The sequence below is a fragment of the Carassius gibelio genome, chromosome B8 (assembly GCF_023724105.1).
Source record: "Carassius gibelio isolate Cgi1373 ecotype wild population from Czech Republic chromosome B8, carGib1.2-hapl.c, whole genome shotgun sequence".
In the NCBI taxonomy this organism is placed as follows: domain Eukaryota; kingdom Metazoa; phylum Chordata; class Actinopteri; order Cypriniformes; family Cyprinidae; genus Carassius; species Carassius gibelio.
In genome coordinates this window covers 15,269,079-15,292,390 of record NC_068403.1, presented here as the reverse complement: position 1 = coordinate 15,292,390, position 23,312 = coordinate 15,269,079, and the positions used below count along the sequence as shown (strand labels likewise).

The 23,312-nt window shown below is 36.9% G+C and overlaps 1 protein-coding gene across 3 annotated transcripts; it reads right to left on the bottom strand.

The window, feature by feature from the left end:
* Positions 1-1,288: 1,288 nt before the first annotated feature.
* Positions 1,289-20,606, bottom strand: LOC127963036 (potassium voltage-gated channel subfamily D member 3-like). 3 transcript variants are annotated; one of them, XM_052562698.1, is made up of 6 exons: positions 20,419-20,606; positions 7,974-8,072; positions 6,167-6,202; positions 5,968-6,060; positions 4,869-5,113; positions 1,289-3,966 (listed from the first exon to the last, which is right to left on the bottom strand). In XM_052562698.1, exons 1-6 carry the CDS (start codon positions 20,575-20,577, stop codon positions 3,762-3,764), a joined length of 837 nt encoding a protein of 278 aa, XP_052418658.1. In that variant the 5' UTR covers positions 20,578-20,606; the 3' UTR covers positions 1,289-3,761. The 3 variants fall into 3 exon arrangements, with proteins under 3 accessions (XP_052418658.1, XP_052418659.1, XP_052418660.1); XM_052562699.1 differs by having other exon boundaries at positions 6,167-6,199; XM_052562700.1 differs by lacking the exon at positions 6,167-6,202.
* Positions 20,607-23,312: the final 2,706 nt, after the last annotated feature.

Genomic DNA, 23,312 nt, shown 5'->3' with positions numbered 1-23,312 from the left:
AAAATACAAGAGATTTAGTAAAACAAAGTAGCTAGCTACAATAACCATTTATGTTAAAACAAAAATACAACAATAAAAAAACCAAAGAAAGGCCATTTACACGCTGCTTCAACTCCACAAACTGACGTGAAATTCAGCCAAGTATGGTGACCCATACTCAGAATTCATGCTCTGCGTTTACCCATCCAAAGTGCACACACACACACACACACACACAAACAAACAGTGAACACACACCCTGAGCAGTGGGCACCTGTAAACATGTTATTTTTTTGTGATACAGGTAATTCATTTGTAATGTTATAGTCGCATGTGTAAAATTAATATAGGCTATAATTGAATGTACATACTACTTATATCTTAAGCACCACATAATCTGACTACTTTGTCAACTTTATTCATTTTTAATATGTGTCACTTAAAAGGCAAGATAAATGAAACATGTAGGTTATAAATGGACAGATGACCCGAAAATGAAAATTTTATCATCAGCTCACCCCATGGATTAAATATTTAGAGAAATGCCTTCACTGTTTTTTTCCCCTGTAAGAATGTAGGTTAATGGTAATCAAAAAGGTATGGATACCAACATAATCTTCAAAATATCTTCTTTTTCCACAGAAAAAGGAAAGTCATACAGGTTTGGAGTGACATGAGGGTGTGTAAATGATAACAGAAATGTCATTTTTGGGTTTCTGATTCACAAGGCTTGGTAACTTTAAGAACACAATCATTTAAATTTTAAGTAAACAAATATCAATCTTCTGTGAATCTATAAACTTTAAACTGCATTACAACATTTTTGTCAGCATATAAAGTAATTTAAACAGATTTAGATGAAAATATCAGTTGAATAAAGCCTAAGAGGTTTTCCTAATGGTTTTTCCTACCCATAGCGTAGGTCCGGAATGGAGGGTAATTGTTAAAAATGTTTTTTTCCCCCTAAATAACAAAAAATCTATCTAAAACCCTCAGATTAATGCCACCAGAGCTGCATGTGGCTAATGTTAATAATACAAAACCCAAAGTGACAAAATGGTATTGTGGCAAATAATGTTTTCAAATTTTGCTTTGATATGGAATGGTTTATATATATGAGATGCTGAGATAAATTCATGTTTATGACGGCGTCTGAAAGGCCCAGACCCCCAACTTATCTATTTGCTGTGATGTCATATCTAAACTTTATTTCATCTCCATAATATTGTTATGAGTTTGTGATTTCATCATTAAACTGTTGTTAGCTTGTGGTTCAGCATTGTCGAAGGAACGAAATAAACAGCAGATGTATTTGTGGCAGATACAATTCATTTATCAGGCGTTTCACAACTGTGACACAAGACAAGATCATAAATAATATTTAACATCTGACAGTGAACAGGAATCTGCTGAATAGAACAACAAGACTATCTAAAAAAAAAAAGGAAGCGAAAGAGTTAAACAAGCACAGACACACAGAGGAAGAAAGAAGACCCTCAACAGGTATGTAGATGCGCACATACAGATCTCCACTTGGTAGGCTAATATATTTAAAACAACTAATTCATCTGAAGGAACTGCACAAATGAATTATTACAAAGCTGTTAGGATTCTAGAGTCACTTCTATTACACGATGGTTCTGTAGTGTCCCCTGCTGGGCTGGAAGTAAAGACGAAGCAAAAGAAAAACTCCAACACATTACTGCTCGCCAATGACCACAGGTGATCCAATACTCAACATTTATTATCTTAAAATTTAGAATATATTGGCCACGCCTTCTCCCCTCATTAATTAAACATTAGATCATTTTTTTAATCTATTATTTACACATGGAAATCACTAAATCACAAAGGGACCAAACATCATTTGGACCATAAAATCAGATCATTAGAGATTTGCTATGGATTGTATGTACAACAAACAGGAAGATAATCATCATATGAACACATGGGCCATCAAAGAAGATTTCGGTAAGAACGGTGTGGGCCGGATACCCTGATATTCCTAAATGTCACAATGTGCTTTTCCCTGTAATACTGGTGTCATGTCCAACTCGTGTTTGTGTAACTGGACTTCCACTTCGGCTTTAAAATTCAAGTATAGGATATGCATCTGTTATGCAATTATTTAATCGTATGTTTCTTTCTGGAAAATATGGCTTATTCTATCTAAAAAGGGCCAAAACAAGATTAAATATATGGATATGAGGTCTAGTGTGTGTTTCATTGCACTGAACACTAAAACTCTGGCCCTGGAGCAATAACGTCCTGAGGGGAGGGAGGGATGGAGGGGGCACTTTCTATGTATGCTGGTGTAAGAGGCACAAGTGAGTGGGGTTGAAGGAGATGGGTGGGGTTTAGAGTCCTGGGATCGGGGTTATGGTACAGAAAGTGGAGCTCTGGGGATCATGCGGTTTGCTGGCAGTGAGTTGTAAACGACAGATGAAACAGGGATTTTCCACTGACAACCACAAGTTTTCTCATTGGCAATGCCATTCTTGTGAACATGGCTGACAAATAAGGACAAAGACCGTAAAGGAGGGAGAGAAAAGAGGTGGAGAATATCTCTAATTGATTCGCACGGTTGACAGTTTCTCCTCTAACAGCAACGTATGACTGGAAATCTAGATAACAAAAACATTCACTGTTAATGAAAAACACAAACATCAAAAGTTTCCTACCCATGTAGTTTTACGCAAACTAGACACATTTTTAAATACCCATTGAGCGATAATGACAATAACACTTAGATCAGAACAACTACAGGAAGCAGGCCAGCAGTGGACAGAGGAAAGGGGCGGGACAGACATAAAGGGGCGGGGCGGACCAAAAGGGGGCGGGGTAGGCAGCTGCTCTGGTTTCGCCAAACAATGGCTAAATGTTACAAAATATTCTATCAACAATATTCACAGTTAAACCAAGGCTTGATACACATTGTAATCACAAAATCTCAGCGATGCCTTGTGCTTGTAGTCACAGAGTTTTGAAAAACACTCATGTTTCTTCTTCTTCTCTCTCTCTCTCTTTTTTGGTTCTATATTACATAGTAATGTCTGATAGGTCACAACTAACGTTACAAAGTCGGCTCAACGTTTTGGACTCAGGGAGAGACAGTGGCTTAAAGAAGAAGGAAACTCTCCTTCCTCTGAGAGGCACGAACTGTGTGAGAGGCTGAGAGTTGGAGGGACAATTCAGTAATTCTTACACACATGCTCACACACACACACACACACGGGGCAGAAACATTCAAGTTAGACCTTATTCTGACCAATCACACATATTCCCAAAATAAAAACTTAGCACAGTCTAAGAAACGCTGTCACACTCATACGGTCTCCAACCTAAGAAGATTTTCTCTTATCCTTTAGGAATTTACTCTAGATCAAAATACAACTCAGTTGGGATAAAGAAAGCCGAGGCTTTGAGAGGCTGTCTGCGATGTTGGAACAGATTAACGGACTGATAATAAACAAACAGTACTCACGGATGAAAACATTCAAAATAATAATTAAAAAAAACAGTAGGCTATATGACCCAACAGAAAACTAAGAGGAAAAAGAAGAAATGTTTTATGCACAGTGACACCCTCATCTATATCAGTCCTGATGGAGAGTGATCGAATACTCATGGCTGTCCTGCTTTGCTTTCGCCGTCTCTCTCTCATTTACACAGACGCATCGTTGTTGATCTTCTATTTCTTTTCAGAGTCCGAGTCCGTGCACTCCTTCTCCCACTAGGGGGCAGGCTACTCATCAGTTTCTCTTCCTGAGTTCTGTTTTCTCCTACAGCGCAGAGATTTTCACCACATCAGTGCCAGGGTTCGGAAGAGGCGGAGCGTCGGGGTTGGGAGGGGTTGGGGCGTCGGGACTGGCTCGATAGTTGTTCGAGGGAGGGGTTGGGATACTGATGATTGCCGTGGTAACCAGTCCACTGCTCTTGCAGTTCAGACTCCCTGATTCATCCGACATCAGATTGAGACTGGAACGACTGAGACAGAGAGAGAAAGAAAGAGACAGAGGTCTTAAAACTCTTTTCATTCTCTATTGTTTATTTAATTTGGCTGCTAACTGTTTATTAAACTATCTATTTTATTATTATTATTATTTGAAAATGTGAGTGTAAATTATACATTTTGAAACGTTAATAAAATGGCAGATTCCTTAGATTTGCTAAGGTTAATTTCAAAGGTAGCATTTCATCATAAACATAATAATAAACACACGTTTTGCCTTATTTGACAGAAATTTGAGCTTGATTGGAAATGATGCATCAAATATGTAGTTATATACATTTTAACCCTCACCTTCTGTTGAGACTGACTTTACATGTTATGCTTTGGGCCCTATGAGACCCTAATAATAATATTAAAATGGTTTATGTTTATTTTACACTGTTTAGACTGTCCTAGTTTTTTAAATTTAGAAATTAATATTTTCACATAGTTTAAGTAAGATGTAAAGTCCGGATCTGTGAAAATGGCAAGCAATTACAATTATACATTAAAAAGCATTTTGGAAGGAGAAAAATGATGAAGGGCATGGTTATTTGTTTTTATTATTTATAACAGACGTCATGTGACATTTATAGTCACCTTATTTTGTAATGCAAAAGTAAGATATCTTCTGTGAATGAGTGAGACTTCTGTTTATTACTGTGTGTTTATGGTTATGATAATACATTAAAATTATATGATAACAAATACCAGTTTGTAACATTAAGCCGTAATAACAAACAGTGTTTTGTACAGCAGTCACAAATAGCTACACCTGATCTAATGTGAAAACAAAAAAAAACTAATAACAAGGTGGAAAATATAAAAAAATGGAAGTCTTTTAGCTCTAATAAACATCCATCATTTGAACAATGTTGTGCATAAAATGAGTGCTAACCTGGTGTTTAGTGGTTGCTGTTCCCCACACTGGATATGTAATGCGCTGAGCTCCTGCAGGTTGTGTGTGTGTGAGTGTGTGTGTGTGGCACTGAGAGGCTGCATGCTCTTCTTGGTTCTCCGAGAGCAGCAGGTGCCAGTGATGCCCTCTTCACTGGAGAGAGATGGACTCTGCGATGGGAAGTTCTGTAGTGCTGTCTGCAGGTACCCTTGTTCATACAGCCGCTCGTCCACAAACTCATGATTCTGTTCACAGAAACACAAAGATTATTGGTTTCTAATGTTTTATTTACTGTCAAAAGCATTTTTCTCTTTTTCCCTTTACTTCAAAGACTTTGCAAGCATGTTAAACACTTAAATAGAAAGAGAATATGAAACAGCATTGATGCATTTTTACTTCAGTGTTGCATAACAAATGAGAACAAATCAGAATCAAATCAATTCATTTTTATGTCAGTTACATAAGAGGAGTTTGTGGATGTATTATTAAAAGCATCTCTAAAGAGAATATTCAGTGGTTATTATTGTAGGGTGGGACTTGATTTGATTGAATTGGCAAAGTGTGAAACTACTAGATATAATATTGGTTCATATATTTTTTTTCATGTCCACATGAAGGGAATTGCAGAGGAAGAGAAAATTATTACATTTTGATGAAAGATTATTAAAACAAACCTTTTTCTATTGTCTTAGACATGACGCAATAAAGCATAGTCTCTAGAGCAACACCTAGCTACATTTTGAATGTCGTACCTCTCTTTAAATATCAGCCTTGTGTTTTGTGTAAAGATATTTTATTTATAATTAATATTTATAAATAGTTTTATTGACATGGTTTTAATATAACCTTTACATTAATTCAGCTAAAAAACGAGCCTACATTTACAAAACTGACCTGAGATCAGCTAGACGCTTGTTAATGGGTTCACCAACACAATGGCATCTAGTGTGAAGTCTATGAATTTTGAAATGTTTTGAAGTGTCAAAACAATATTATGAAGCCTTGTTTGTTGCAACCGTGTGGCATGGCGAGCTCAAGCACATTCTGAACCACTGATTCGAAGCAAAAGATTTGTAAAGTTACACTACTTCTGACTGACCGTGGTCTTCTCCAGGCAGTGCAGAAGATGGTGATGTTGACTCTCCAGCAGAGATGTGGTCTTCTTCAGTTGTTGGTCCTCCTCCAAGGAGCCCTGCAGAAACACACACAGACATTCACAAAATTTTGAAGGAATCAGCACACTTCATGCGTGAATAATGAGGAGAGAGGGACAGAGTGTGTGTTGTTTGGCTCAGTACCTGTGGTGAAAGTTTCATCTTGTAATAGGGGAGCTGCTGTTGTGTAAGAGTGGGAGGGAAAGACATGGAGAGTGGTTTACTGCTTTTGGAAGGTACTTCATCCATAACAGAGCAGCACAATATATCATCCATAATTTAAATAAACAAAGCTTGAGAGAAAGGAAAGACGAGGGGCCTCAGAGGATTGGGGGAATCAGAGTGATTCCACTTTTCTGTTTCACAAATCCATTGGTACGTATCCTAAAACTCCACATATCTGTCTCTTTTATTGTAGAGCTTTTGCCTGGGAGCTTGTGCTCGCGTACTGGGCCCTCCGGCTGAACGCACATACACTGCTCCACATTTTCACCACTTCCACAACATCTTAACACGACGCGAGCACCAAAATAACATGAGTGAGTCAGTGAGTGATGTGTGGGAGGAGAGAGAGACACAAGGAAAAATATAGGAAAGATATTGATAGAAATGAAGAGAGAGCAAAATTAGGCTTCTTACAGTAACACACCCCGAGTACTCTTATTCTGAGCAGTCTGCGTGTTTGCATGTGATCTGCGTGGTATTTATGAGCGATTCAGACTGGCTAACCCAGAAGCAGCTTCTTCAGGCTAGTGCAAAGTCAGACCACTCTTGTGTGAATCACATTAAGAAATCTCAATTTAACCCCAAAATCAATGGACTTCAAGAAATCAGGAAGACAAAGCCTATATTTAGGGCCGTTTCTAATTTTTCCATTGTGACATTATTTTCATGACAGTTAAGCACATTTTCCACCATTTTGAGTTTTTTTGGAGAGGAAAAACCTCTGATGTGTATTTTGAACCCTATTTTTTTTTTGTTGAAAAATTTACTGAAAAGGAAAGGAACAATTTTACTGTTTAAATATTTGGAGACTATGTTATGTGTGTAAAATTTTATTGCTTATTGCCCTTTCTCTTTTTTGTATATGTTCCCTTGATCTGATCCAGCCTCAGTAGACTATTACTAGTCTAATATTAATTGCACTATTAAATGTTTTTTTTTTTATATAGCAGGAGTCTAATTTGTTGTTGGATAAATTGGATAAAAATCTTTTTTTTATATAATTACATCCAGTATTAAGCATTTATATATATATATAACAGTTTGGAGGACTTTCAGACACAATAAATGAAGCTCAATTTTGTCAGGTTCCCTTCTGCTTCTCTCTCTGGACCTCTCTGAGGATGTTCTGTGAAACTGGTTAGCTCTCTTTGGAGCGGCCTGCAATCTGTCTCCATACTCGCTGTTCAATCTCAGCATGTTCCTCGCTCCTCAAATGAATTCAACGCATTCAGAGAATCGCTGCCTTCTTTTTCCAGGAAGGCATTTTATAGGAGCTGGACAGCTTCAAACAACCGCAGTAATAAAGACCAGATCTCCCTTTCTCACACATATGCTCACAGCCTACTCACTGATGACTGTGTTTAGCAACACTTTAAGACATTTTCACATCAGTCCATCACTCTGTCCTGATAAATTGGATGTCATTGAGTTAATTTAGCTGATGTTTGTGCAAATATACAAACACAAAACCTCATAATCACTCTTAAGTGCTGAAAATTGGATCACCCCATGAGAATCTCTAGCTTTACACATCTTTAAAGCAAAACAACCTGACACTTTTATCTGTGCACTAAAGCACTGTCTGCAAGAGTTCTTGTTGAAAACCATGCATAATTTATGGAAAACAAAAAAGAAGTCAAACAGAAACAAAATATGGGAAAAAATGAGCATGAATGTGTGTGTGTTTGTATTTGTGAAACAATGTGTGTGAGTGTGTGTTTCTTACCGTTAGCTCCAGTGACTGGTTGAGCCCATTCCGTTTGCTATGCGGGAAGGCGCTAGAGCTGCCACTCTTGGTAATTCTCATTCGGGACAGTCGGGCTTTCTGTCAACACACATACACAAAGGAAGTTACAACTCAGTCCACATCACAAAGGTCTGCGTTTCAATCTGATCCCTGACGAAAGAGCCATTCAGATCAAAGTACTTGAAGAAGCAAAATGGATTTTCACATAGATTGCTGTCCGTCATGAGATGATGAAAAATTTAAGTGGCTTCAAAAAAGTACTGAACCAATTCCTGACAGCCATGCAGTGGAAATGTGCACATATCAGGGGAGAAGAAAGCGGTTGCTTGCTCGCTCTACAAAGCATAAAAGAATGGTAATTTTGAGAAACGCAGCTGTGTAATGGTTAATTACAGTAAACGTCTTGTGTAATGCTGAATTACGGTTAGAGCAGCTGTGTAACGATAAATGATAGAGCAGCGGTGCGCATTCCCTCAGTCTATGTCATTTTTATAGGCACAGCATGGATGATGGGTGGAAACCAGCAGTCAAATCCTCCGCAGAACATCAAATTTTAATATTTACAATGAATGAGAGTATTTTAATCTCCTCAGATCCAGAGGCATCAGATGATCTGATTTGCACTCTCATTCTCTCGTCATCTCATAGAAAACTGATCCTCTCTTTCATTTTGGCTCCCTTAAGATGTAAGAAGCTTTATTGACATGATAAAAAGGGTTTACGTTGGCAAAGCATTAATAAATATGATGTATACACTAGATTTTTTTTTGTGTGTGTGAATGTTTTAGGGTGTTGTGCCTGGTTGTTACTTGTCAGGGTGTTTATTTGTGGTCACTAAGGATTTCTGACTGGATTTTAGTGAATTAATTTGCAGTTTCTAGATTAATGTGGTTAGTTTCTTGGGTATTTATAGGTTAATTTAAAAGAGCCCCTTTAAATCTTTAAATTATTCTTGTTCTAGTGGATTGTGTTGCTCCTTAATATTTACACTAGCTTTGGGAGAGACGAGTAGTATAGACTTTTTTATATGATCGACCTTTTGCCGAAATAATTCTTCTCCCTTTTCACATCACATATCAGTTCAGAAAGGCATTTATTTTCAATAAAATGAAGGAAGTAATTGAAAAGTGGAAAATAAAGTGCCTTACAGGAGTTTATGGGTTAGGGGTAGGTGTAGGAAGGGCTTTATTGTCCAAAGAAGGAGGCATCCATTTAATAAGTTTAATGAAAAATTATAATTTATACTCAATACGTTATTATTTTTTAATGCTACAATACTGAGGTGTAAATATCTACCTCTTGTACTAAATAGTATAAACAAGTTCAAGGTTAAGTCTAACTAATCTAACTAAAGCCCTGTCCACATGGAGAAGCGTTTAGCTGTATACTATTTTTTTTTGTTTCGTAATGGTGTTTTATCCAGACCGATCCAGTGTTTTGGGAACCTGAAACTGCTGTTTTTTTTTTTAAACGGGACCTAGAGTGGATACATTTAAAAAAAGACACCCTTGAGTTTTCATCTGTACGGCCAATCAGTATATTTTATATCATGTAACAGCAGCAACAACATGAAAAAAAAAACTGAACGATTGTCTTTTTATGAACTAACATTAATAAATGTATTGTTCCATGTTCATCTTCTTGTTGTTGTGTTGGGTTTGTATACAGAGCGCAAGGTTTATGCGCATGCTCCAAGTTGTCGTCTTCTCCATTTTTAGTGTATCTCTGTGGCAGAATAACAGTGCCCATACTGGTCTGGCTTGTATACTACTTTGTTTTGAGTCGGTTTCGGGTTTATGCAGATATTTCTTGAGACGAGTCAAAAAAAAAAAAAAAAAAGAAAGATTGGATCGGGAAAGCTCTGGCTTCATGAAGGTTTGGCCTAATATTGCAAAGAAAATACTGCTATTTTTACATAGTGTAAATAGCATCTATTGCTGCTGCCAGTAATCTCCAGGCAGGAATAATTAGTAAAAGTATTCAAACATTCTTATATTTAAATAAAGAGAAAATAAACAAAATTAACTTCAAGCTGAATGATGCACAATAATATAAAGTATAATAAATGTAATTAATTTGATATCTTTAAGATTATTATTTTTTAAATAAATCTAAAAAACTTTAGCAAGGTTTATACCTAAAGCAAGAAAAAAAATGTGAAGCTAAAAAAAGAAATCTTGCTATCATTTGTCAGGCAAGAAAAATTATCGAAATATCGAAACTTTTCTAAAAGGAAAAGAAAAAAGAAAACTTGATTTAAAGCTAAATTATGAAGGACAAAATAGAATATTACATGTAATCTGACATATGATTTATTCTTATGTATAAATATAAATAAATATCTTATATGTAAATATATCTTATATGTAAATACAAATATATATTGTTTTAAAGGAATAGTACACCCAAAAATGAAAATTCTGTCATCATTTACTCACCTTTAGGTTATTCAAAGGCTGAGTTTCCTTCTTTTGCTGGACACAAAATATATTTAGAAGAATGTTGCTTATATATGTTTATTCTTCAAAATATATCTTCTTCAGTGTTCATCTGAAGAAAGAAACTCATATTGATTTGAAACAACATGAGGGTGAGTGAATAGTGACAGAATTGTAATTTTTGGGTGAACTATTCCTTTAAGAATTTCTCAGAAAAGATGATAAAAATGATTTTCTTATTTCCTGCAGGGTGGTATTAGTGTTTTAATAATCTAGCTGTGTTTTCATTCTCTCAAGCACAAAGACGCTTTTGTGTGGCCCCCATCAGGTTTGTAATAGGACCATGTAGCTTGATTTTCTTGTTCATGAAGCTTGTCATCTTCACACACAGGTGGTAAGTGTTCATGGCATGGACTGTTAATAGCACAGCTAAATGCTGGATTTCAGCTTCATGGGTATAACACCTATAGTCACAGTACGTTGTGAACAACACCACCTCTTGTCCACCTTTAGGTGTCATCGGTTTACCCACCACAACTGTTCTAGGCCAATTGGATGCTCTTTCTCGAATGCGGTTACACAAATGCATTTCATCCCAAAGAGGGTTTGTATGCTTCTGTGCATTTTTAAATTATTGAAGAGGAAAAAATTGTGTCTCAATTGCATCAGAGACCTCGCTGAGATCAAACTGGTATTCTGATGTTCATTAATTTCTCACACACACTTGAACACGAATTGAAAGAGCATACACCATCATTAAAACCCTCACACGCAAACACACACGCTAGTCCCTGTGGGTGAGTGGAGTGCCAACTCTGCTCTTTTCACAAGAGATTGCCATCACATAATGGAATCAGTTTGGGCCTCTGAGACCGTTTGTGTTTCCAACAAATGCTGCAACAATTTTCGGCTATCGCGGAAAAAAATGAGGGACATTTTTCCTGGGGATCTGCCCCTGCAGAACGTGAGAAGGGGAACGGCCGTAGTAATGCTGAGGTTCTTTATCAGTGTGACACAGAATATTGCTGCTGAGAACTGTTGTTCAGGACTAGGTTGAAGCTACCCGCACTGTGCTGAGATCAGATAGGCCAAACAATGCAGCAAATTCACAGATTACATTTCAGTTATACACATAAAGCCCTCTGTGGCACACCTCATGGCAGTGGTGAGGCCAGAAGTCTTCTCTCTGATTTCATCAGGAATATTATGAATTGAATGGCTTTATGAGGCAAATTTGTGGCCTGTGACCAATTTCAATTCACTGTAATCATATTAAAGTGTTCCTGTTGAAATAAAAATACATTTTTCACACTATGTATTCAACAGAAACATAAAAAAGGCCATAAAAGGCAGCTTAATTTTATTTTTAAGCTATTGTTTTCTGGTAGATTTGATTGGGTAGACAATACTTTTGTCCAGGTATATGGTGTTCCTTCCCTTTTGAAAAATAAGGGCCCTGTTTAGCACACTTTTAAATTACTTTTAATATGCTTTAAAATAATATACTTGTGTGTTAACTTAATATAATGTTTTCAGACACTTTAAATAAATTTAAAGGACAACTATTATGGCCTTTTCTTTTCAATATATAAGTCTCTATATAAGTCTATATAAGTCTCCAGAATGTGTTTGTGAATTTTCAGCACAAAATGTCCCACAGATAATTTATTATAGCAATTTGAAAATGGCTGTTTTGAGTAGATGCTGTTTCGTGCATGTTTCTTTAAATGCAAATGAGTTGCAGCTGCTCGCCCCCTTTTCCAGAATAGGGCTGTGTCTTTACAGCTTTTACGTCAGACACTCCACCAAAAACATGTTTGGTTTTGATTATAATAGGGCTGGGCAATATGGAAAAAAATGTAATTATCAATTTTTACTGTATGTCTGATCGATTCTCTCTCTCTTTTTTTTTACGATTTTTTTTAAATAGTCAACTTGAAAATGTAACTACAACATGAGCAACGTTTTCTTTATTAAAGAAAATTATATTCCAAGTACACCACTCATGATGTCAGCATGATGCAAATGTTCCAAACACTTGTTAAATATCTTTGCAGAAAAGATGCATAAACTACAACTACATTTTGTACAAACTTGTTATATTATATGGTCAGAAATAATGTGAGGAAAATACTTAAAGAAACAATAACAATAAATGTTCTGTAAAAACAACAGCAGCTTTCAGCCTGTCACCATGATGCAAACATGAAATATCAGACATACAGTAGTAGTTCTTCACAGGTTTTGTATTTGATTTCGCAACTTTTCCATAGTTTTTTTGTTGTGCTCGCATCTCTTAGTGTCTCATACATGAAACGGCATTCTAAAAATGCGGCACTCAAGATAAAAAAGTTCCATCTTCTACCATTTTTTTCCTATTCCACTGCCCACATTGCATCTTCGTCAACACAACAGTGCATTCTGTTTGAATGGTTCCTAGCAATATGAAAGCGTAACACGTGAACGATTAATCACGTGCACCAACATGCGGTTGGATCGTTCTTTTCTCTTTACTGTTACCACTGGCATATCGTCAAAGTGTCTAATTTTAACATTTACTGTAGTAATATTTCTATTCAAAATTGTGAATCCTCGATTTCTAAAATAATTAAATTGTGTCAAAATATTTAATAATAAAATCAGGAAAATCACCAGCCCTAGATTATAATGTCTATCGTGCTGATAATATGCTTTTTAAAGCAATATCGGTTAAAACTCCTGATGTATGGTTTTCTGAATGCACACATTCGAAGCACGCGAACCGAAAGCATCTGTCACACGCTAAACTAATTTCTCTTTCACACACAAGTTTGTTTTAAAAAAATGTGTAAGTTACAAATACACATTAGGTTATGTCATGTGATTTCTTTTCCAATTGTTTAACTTCACATGTTTATATTAGATTTGTGCATTAAATGAGTGCATTTAACACTCTAGCCTGAAGATAAACCTGGCGGATTGTGTGCAGCTCAATCAAGGTGGGGGTCTCTGTCTCTACAGCAGTGTCCGTCAACAGTTGTAGACGGGGCTTGTAAAATGTGATGTCACAGATTCCGTGAACAGCTTGTTTTGAGCCACTGCTTATGATCTATGTCCACCCTCCTTATCCCGTTGTGCCACTTGTGCCACTTCTTGACATGGGTTTAACGACTTATAAAAATTATATAATACACTTTTATATTAATGGTAAGGTACTTTACAATCTGAATTGATTGGCAAGCAGTTGCAGTTACTTCTGTTTAATGCGGTATTGATTGCAATTGGTTTATGTTTTAAATAAAAAGCAACCTATCTACAATGAACAGAGAGAGAGAGAGTTAGATACAGAATATGCTGGGGAAGCAACGTAAAAAAGGGCACAAGCCTCTCGTCAGAGGAAGTTGAAGTTTTGCTGGACATTGTCACCAGGTCAGAGATCACATACCTGTGGTCCACTATAACCTGCAAGTTTATGGCCGCGTGTCCCTTTTGCGATGAGTAGCCTACGCCTGATCAATCACTGATGAATTGAAAAAAAAAAGTCACGCTGGGCTTCAGGGCTTAAAGCAAAATTCCGCTGCATCAGGCTGGCAAGCGCAGGTCTGAGAAGGTCCAGCAGCTCCATAATGAGTTGTCTTGGGAGGCAAATTTTTTTAATATATAGCCACGTCAGGCAAAATGTCAGAAGGGCTTAAGTTTTGAAAAAAATTGACATGGACTTAACGGCTCCGCGTCCGCCTCCGTCGGATACGTGTCAATACAAGGACACGTTGGATCGCTGCTATGGTCGCTTACTGGACACCACCATGCTTACCCATTTATAGATCTTAGCCATTTAGAGCCAAATTGTTTGCCAGATTTTAATTATAAAAAAATGTATCGCCAATTCGCTTTAATTACATTACTAAAAAGCCTAGGCTAATTAACACCATATTAGTTCTGAGACCACATAAGTCAACTTCATAAATAGGCCTGTATCCATTGCGAACATAATTTATTACGAGTCTTAAAAAATAACATAAAATCATTGTTGAGCCACAACATTGTCAACATACCATAGTTTGACTTGTACTTTGCTGCGCTGATTTCTAAAGATTGCTGTACAGTACCATCTTGAGCTCAAACAACGCTAAGAGAGAGCTTACGAATGGTCCAGACCAACCTTACGAAAGTATGACTTACAGAAGATATACTTAGTGTACGAACGTGTTGGGAATCGTGCCATAAGGTTAAGAGAGAGGTTAAGGAATAGGTTAAGAACTACTTAGCGATAACAACGTTTTGGGGAACCGGGCCCAGTTCACCCAAAAATGAAAACATTATTGTCAAAATTGGCAAGTTTATTTATATAGCACATTTTGTACACAGTGGTAATTCAAAATGCTTTACATAAAAGAAAGTAAAATAATAATTAAAAAGAAAATAATTATAATCACAAAAATATAACAAGGAATTTAAAACTGATTTAAAAACTGATTTAAAATTAGTTAAAGACAGTGCAAAATAACACTAAGTGAATAAGAATAAGTGCAATCATTTCAGGTTGCATAAAATACAGTGCAATTCATAAAATACAGTGCACTGTACTCAACGTCACATTGTTTCTTTCTTCTGCTGAGGACAAAAGATATGTGGGTAATACAACCATTGCTGGTTCCCATTGACTTTCATAATATGGAAAAAAATACTATGGAAGTCAAAGAGTTTGTGTGTGTGTGTGTTCAGCAGAAAAAGAAACTCATAGAGGTTTGGGACAACCTTAAGGGTGGGAGATCTAGCCCTTGGTGATCTATCCTTTTAAGTGCACTTCTTCTTCACAAAGGTTACTTTGTCTGTATACCTTCAATCTCTACCCTCCAGCAGAATCAGCCGAGTTTTTCATTAAAGTTTTTGCTCAAGTGTTGCTGTTTAGTCCCACAGGATCAGATTTCTGTGGAGTGGAAGAGTGTGCACAATTGAAACACGTAGACGTCACTGTGAATAGGGGAGATTTCAGAATCTTACACCTTGGATTTTGATTGGATGGTTTGATCATGTGTCACAGTATTTAATTCCCTTTATAAATGAAATTGTTACCAGGGATGCTGTCTAGCATGCGCCATGCACAAGTTGTTTATGCCTGAAGCATTGGCTCTAGTACAAACCACCAAAGACTGGTGCTGAGAGGCGCTTCCTTCATTGCACTATTCTGTGAAACGACAGGCAGCAGTGCAGAGAAATAACAACAGTGAGTGAGAAGCCGGTGCTTGTCGAACTGTACATTTGCTGTACCCTATACAGTCACTCTGGACCTAGTGTGTCTCAATTTCTATATGCTGTACTTAAGCATATGTGTTTTTCTGCACAGCTTGCAAGAGTCTCAAGATGCTTTCAACTTAAATATAAAATTAAATGGCATTTATTTATTATTATTATTCATTTTTTACGATATAGGGAATACAGTGAAGGGCATAATTTTATTTTAATAATTTTACTTCGCTGTTGAAGGTAGTGACCAAATACTTTATTGCTATAAATGTCAGGAAACATTTTTTTTTTAAATGTTAAAAAAAAAAATAAAATACTTCCAGCTTGTCACTGGGGCGAGGAATTGGTTCTCAACCTTTTTGACTCCAAAGCCCCCACAACATTATTCAATGATGCAACACTTCTAGTTCCTGTAAATTACATGTGAGCATTCCAAAAGATTTAAGAACTTCAATGTTCTTCAAGGTTCAAACGTTTTTTAACCAGTTAATTTGACTTTTCCAGACAAGAGTGAACATGACTTTTCTAGATAAGGTTTAAGGATAAGCTTCTGTAAAAGTTGTATTCACAGTAGAATATTTTAAGACTTGGCATAACTAGAAAAATATAAATTAATTATTATGATTGCATTTACATGGCTTTACCAAGTCTAGAAAATCACATTTTTGAAATTAGGCAACCTCATGCAGGTTCTTAAAAAATATTACAAAAAGAACGATACCCAGAGCTGCAATATAATTACAAAACTGCAGGACCTGAACAAATCTATTAATCAGTTCAATGACGTCCATAATACCTACATCCTTTTGCTTTACTGTAGTTTCTACAGCCGTGGAACAAGAACATTGACAGAAATGGTAGCTCAGGAAGCTTAAGTGGATTATTTATGTCAATTAAACAAAATCCCTCCATGCTCTCTCAGTGTTTGCTCAGTGCAGTTCAGTCCACAACAAAGAGCAGATATGTTAGATGTCAGTGCTGTAAATACCATTTTGAAGAAAATTATATTATGAGAGGGTTGTTGTGCTTGCTAAAGTGTTTAGATTATTTTGTAGACTGCTTGGGTTCTTTTTTTAGTGCAAGTCTGTGGGATTTTTTTGTCTGTTTTATGATGGCTTAGAGAAGCAAGAGCACTTCTCCTTAACAAGCAGAATGATTTGAAGCATTGTTCATGTCCGTAGCTCAAACAGAGCATGGCGAGTTTTGTGTCAATCAAAGCTTAATACTAAGAGTGGAAAAACCTTGCCATAACATTCACCACTATGTAATGCTGTTAAAATGAAATCACAGATAATTTGCACTGTGTGTGCATGTAAAGCAAGTACTGAATTAATAATAAGTCATTAACATGCAGTGAAGTAGCACAGCTAACACTTCTATTCTCAGGACTAATAATTCAGCCCCAATTACTAGACCAACTTTGATCAAAACTCAGACCTTTGTACCAACCATGAGAGTTTGAGCATAATGAGACCATTGAGTGATCAGTCATGAAAGAAGTGTGTGATGTCTAGGAAATGGTCTGTTCTTTTTAGTTTGCTGGCTGGGCAATTTTGCATTAGTTATTAATAAGCTGCCCCGGTATATGTAGATTTCTGTAGTCCCTAAAAAAAAAAAAAAAAAACCTGCAGCATGTTCGTGAGGTGAGACACAATCAGCCAGAGGAACACTAAATCAGCGTATCAAATCTGAAGCTTTCCCACTTTGATCAAAGTTTCATTAAGCTGATGCTCACTTCGATGGTTCTGCATCAAACCCAGCTGTCATGTCTGCAGTGTTCTTAATTCAGAGTCTTCTGGAAAGCCCTGGGGCACTCCAGAAGTAGGCTAAAGCCCTTGAACTGAACAAATCTCATCAGGCTAGTACAGATGTGGCAGAAACCGATGATGTTGCGCTCTAACAGGTGTCTATGCAACACTGGAAAAATAGTTAAAGAGGTAGTTCACCAAAAAATGACAGTATGAAAAAAGTTTTGGAATGACATTATGGTGAGTAAATTTGGACAAACTTTGAAAAAATTGACAAAACGCAGTCACTGGGGCAGTACCCTTTCAACAGGTACTAATATGCAATGATATTTTGACATCATTTACTCACCTTCAAGTCATTCCAAACCAATATGTTTGACTTTCCTTTGTAGACACATAGTCGTTTGAATTGTAATCTGGACTGTTGCTTAACATTTGGAGCCTTATGGGTTTAAATCTGGCCTAGATTGTGACCCAAATATTTAACTGTTGATGTTGTTATTATTGTGATGCTATTATAGGTCAGTAAATGTTTTAGTGCTGCCATAACAACAATTAGTAGATGGTTATAGTAAACACACCCACATATACATATAAATGCACTTCTTCTAACAACCCCACATATGCATATTTTGTTTAACTGCACATGATTAGGAGAGCTAATTCAGTTCTTCAGTTCATCACATAGGGATTGTGATGAATCTAGAGTGCATCCAGTAATATGGGATCTGTAATATTAAAGTTTGAGGATGTTTCAGTAATAATGGTCTATTGACTTGGTTTATTAATACAGATACATGGTTTTGGTGCAGTATCCTGCTGTTTTTTTGGCTTCTGGGGGACAGGTGAGAAGGACGAAGGTCACCTCCCAAAAGTGACTGCTGAAATAAACAAACCCCTCCCCACAGGTCTCGTCTGGGCGAGCTATTTGTGGAAGGACTGTCATTAGGATGAACATCCCTACTGGCTCTCTTTCTCTCTCCATGTCTTCCTCTGTCTCTCTCACATCCCCTTTGGACAGTAAGCACAGCTGTTCCTGTGGTGGAGGTTAACACGGGGCTCGAGGCAGGTTCGTGCACTTAGGCCACTCTTTTATTAGTTAACCATGGGATGTGTTTAAACACCGACCCACACACACAGAACACACTTTTGAAGATGGTCCTAAGAGGTTTGGTCGCATCTGGCAGCTTTAGTTTGGACTTGAAACTGAACTCGCATCCCCTGCGGCTGTGCAGAGTAAGGACAGGAAATGTTTGGCGACGGATATTTCACATCAAAACACGGTTTAGGCTGATCCAAGTTGAGATAATGTGCAGACCTGGCACTCCTGCAATGTGAAAGCAAAGAATTCTGGGTAATAATCTGCTATACTGGATAAAGTTTAAATTAACACTAAGTAAAATGCTAAAGCCACTGGGAATCTTGCCTGCGGAGACAAGGCAGCCCTTTAAGCCCACCCAAAACCTTAGCATACATTAATTCCTCATTTGCATATATTAAATCCATGACTGCGAGCATAACATACCACTGAGTGCAGGAGCTGACGTCTCTCTCTTTGCACACGCGGGATGTCATAGGAGTTGGCTTGGTGTTGTTTTTCTGTGATCAAGCTAATCTCCAGTAACATTCGCAATTATTATCATAGCAAAAGCAAGCTGAGAGGCCCGTGGTGATTTAACAGATAATTACACCCAAACTAAATAACCTTCAGAGAGAGATATAGAGACATTTCGGAGGAGGACAGGGAGGGATGGAGTGATAGATGGATAGATGCAGGGCATGTAACCCTGCTGGGATCTCATTCAGAGTCTAGACTCAATCTTTTGACGCCATGCTGCCATTAAACAAGTGACAGGTCATCCCTTCATTCCCCAGGGGAGAAGAGAAAGGCTTAATTTAACATTAAGGCTGTTTGTTTGAGGTGTTATTTTGTATGAGGACGGGAAAGGATGGCGGAGTAGTACTATTATCCTTCATGCACCCGGAAACAAACAAGTTTAATAACCTTATTCATCAGACAAGGGTAAAGAGCAGCAATATGGCTGAGTGAATATCAACTGAGAAAAGAAACAAAGAGCTATAAAACACTGGTGGTAAGACAAGGCGATTGCAAGAGAAGACATTCCCCTCAACCCACCTCAGCTGCTCAGACTATCAAGCTAAAAGTAGATTTGGGATTTTCTGCAAGGCATTATGTATTTTATTGTGAAGCAGGTATAAGATCATCAGTGCCCTGGCAACAATAAAAAAAAAAGCCATGGTAGTACCATTATATTTTTTGATTCACCTTGATAAATACCATGGCAAATGAATATGGTCATCATTAACTACCATGGGATATACAATAGCGTTCAAAATGTTTGTTAAAAAAAAAGTTTTTGGAAGAGGTCTCCTGCATTTAAATCGTTGATGTGAAATATTATTACAATTTAAAATAAACAATCTATTGTAATATCTTTTATAATGCAATTAATTCTGTGATGGCAAACCTGAATTTTCAGCAGCAATTACTGCAGCCTTCAGTGTCACATGATCCTTCAAAAATCATTATAATTTGCTGATTTGCTTCTTATTGCTTTCAATGTTGAAAGCAGGTGGTTTTTGTGGAGATTCTTTGATGAATAGAAATAAATGTTTTTAATGTCACTTTTGATTGATTTAATCTATCTATCCTTGGTAACCCCAAACTTTTGAATGGTAGTGTATTTTAGAGTGCCGTCTGATACCGTCTATCTATCACTTTACCAATGCCGCCACAGGGAAATGACATCTGTCACCTGATTTTACCCACAAACCTCATTTCATTTCTCCACCCTGGACTAGCAGCTTTCAAAACTGCTCTTGGGACTCTAAGGCAATCACTTATCTTTATTTAATCATAAGATGGAAAAGGATATAATGTAATTTAAAAGGAGCATTAAACAGAGGTAAATATTAGTGACCTGCTTCTCAGCCAAAACAGTTTCGGTCAGAGGAGTCAATTCCCCTCAGGAAGTTTTGAGCACCACTAACCTGAACTTTCTGAGCCCGGCGCTTGTCAGCTCTCTGGTTCTGATGGTAGATGCGGCTGAAGTTGGAAACGATGACGGGAACAGGCAGAGCGATGACCAGCACCCCACTGAGAGAACAGATGGAGCCAAAGATCTTTCCTGCTATGGTCTTAGGGACCATGTCTCCGTATCTGCAAAGAAATAGCAAGAAATAGAGACATTAACTAAAATATGCACAAGCTGCTTTTACACATGTTCTTTCAGGCTAGCAGCAATAAAAAGCAGACAGACACATTATATCACACCTACACAACTGTAGCTCCTCATACTAATTATGTTCCATCTGTTTTTATTATTACGTTCCAAATGTAATGAATAATCACCAGCTCTGACTATGGTTTTACTGACAATTTGCACTTCCAGATGCCACCCTGTAGACAAAGCAGAAGAATTAGTGTGATACTGACATTAGAGGTGCCAGATATTAAATACAATGAATTATTATTGAAACAGGAGGTGACAGAGGCATCCGTGGGACGACACTTTTATTGGAATATCCATTTGTTTAAAGAGACATTAGTCTGCAAAGCTGTTTGTTTGGAAAGTCCTTTATTTTGACAGCGAATTTGGAAAGTCTTTTATTTACTAAACAATTTGTTTGGAGAGTATTGAAAACAGTTTGTCTGGAGAAAGTTTTGATTTTTTTTTTTTTTGTTAGTTAGCCATTGTTTGGAAAGTTGTTTTATTTAGAGATCAATTTGTTTTCTTTTTATTTAGAGATCAAAGTGTTTTATTTCAAAAGCTATTTGTTTGGAAAGTTATTTCATTTGAAAGCTGTTTGTTTGCAGAGTCATTTGTTTGTTCTCTGTCCCAGAGCCATTTTTTTTTACAAACAAAATCTTTGTCTAATGAGAGAGGAGTATAGATGGATAACATGTCCCTCAAGATGAGGCCAATACTATCACCATGCTGTGAACATCTTTTAAAAATGGGATGAACTGAACAGAACAGGAGCAAAAGCCAGCAGAGAATGACAAAGTCATTTAAGATGTTTAAATTACAGCATTTAAATCCCTCAATCCAGTGCTCTGGCTACTTCAAGGACATCAAATACAATTCGATACAGTTATTAAAATGAAAATACAATTACACGCACCACTGTAGATCTTCCTCTGGCTTACCATCTGAATTAAGGCAGTGAGAAGTGGAAGGAGTTTTTTTTTTAAGATAAAAAAATGATTAACCAAATGTCTATTCAAACAAATTTGGTTCAAGGTGGCTTTAGCAAAAAGGAACACATTAATTCAAAAAGCTACAGACTGGATACTGACAGAATACTAGCACAAAGCGAACAAGAAAATAAAAGACAGACACCTGGTGGAACGGAAACAATGTAAACAACCATAATTTACACATATGCATTGTTTTAAATACATATGTACAGATGCTTAGAACTGAAACAGTTTTATTTTCAGCTAATCCAAGTCCATGCAGTGACTTCCAGTGAGGATTTAATTAACAATGGATAATCCTGTTCCTTCATTAAATTAACTTGGTGCAAGTGAGGCACAATTCAAACGAACACAATCAGTAAACATGCAGCCAGCCGAGAATTTGTAAAGAGACACTAAAGTTGGAATTTAAATGTCTCAAATAATAAGAATAGCTCATTAGGAAGCAATGCTGTTGTGGGTCATTAAAGTAGTGAAAGAAATATTCTGGGTTCAGTACAAGTTAAGCTCAAATGACATACAATATCAAGGTTATAGTCAAATGGGAATGAATTAAGGGCATTTTTGGAGGATTTTAAAGGCAGAAATGTGAAGCTTACAATTTGGTAAATGCTAACATCAAGATTGTTCTAGGTTATAGAAATTATTCTTCTGTATTTGACCTGTAGAGACATTCTTGGCATTTTTATGGTCATTTTAGAAGTCATGCTGCCATTAGCAAGTTGTAAAGTAAACATTTATACAAAATAGCATTATGTGGATTTACTATTAAAACAATATTTTAACCTCACATATTGGCCCCATTTACTTCCACTGTAATTGACTTACTGTAACCCAGATATTCTGCTTTTTTAAAGAAAAGGAGGGGTAAGTCTAAATTAATTTTTGTGGTAATCAACATTATGCCACAAGTGATGCTGATTGAATTTAACTCGAATTGAACCTGGAATATCACTTGACATAAGGGTGCTACTGTTCACAATCACATAAAAGCCCTCCAGTCTGACAGTTGAACACAAGTTAATCACCGTAGGCCGATGAGGGATGATTCAAAGAACTCTAGGACAAAGAAAGGGCTTATTCACAAATCTGTGCTATTATTTGTCTTATTTTTGGAGACACATTTAACACTTTCCCAAACTCATTTCAAAACTCGATTAGAGTGTCATTCTAACAGGACTGGATCGTGCCCATGTGGGAATATTTCTGAGTGAGAGATCTGAGCGTGTGATAGTGTGTTATAGAATCTAAACTAATTTACACTTTACACATGCAGCATAGATGAAGACAATACAATATGGGACACAAAGATGATACACACACAAAAAAAACACAACTAAACACCCAGCAGGACAGAGTGCTTAACAGGCCAGACTACACAACTAGAGGCCAAACAAAAGTTAAGGATTACGGCTTACTTCTAAATAACCCCATGTATTCTATTCTCATTCTGCTTTGATCTAAGAAGGCAAATGTGTGTGTATCTGTGTGCCTAGCACTTTTCCAAATTATCAGGAAGTGTATTTTGGACCTGAACAACCTGGAGCGAATCACAGTTTGAGAGAAGAATCGCACCTGAACGGTGTGTTTACCCCAAAAGACAAAAGCCGTAATTGCTTGAAATGGTGTCTGTGTGAAATATTCAGAAGCTGGGATTGGATACGTTAACACAGACAGCAGAATT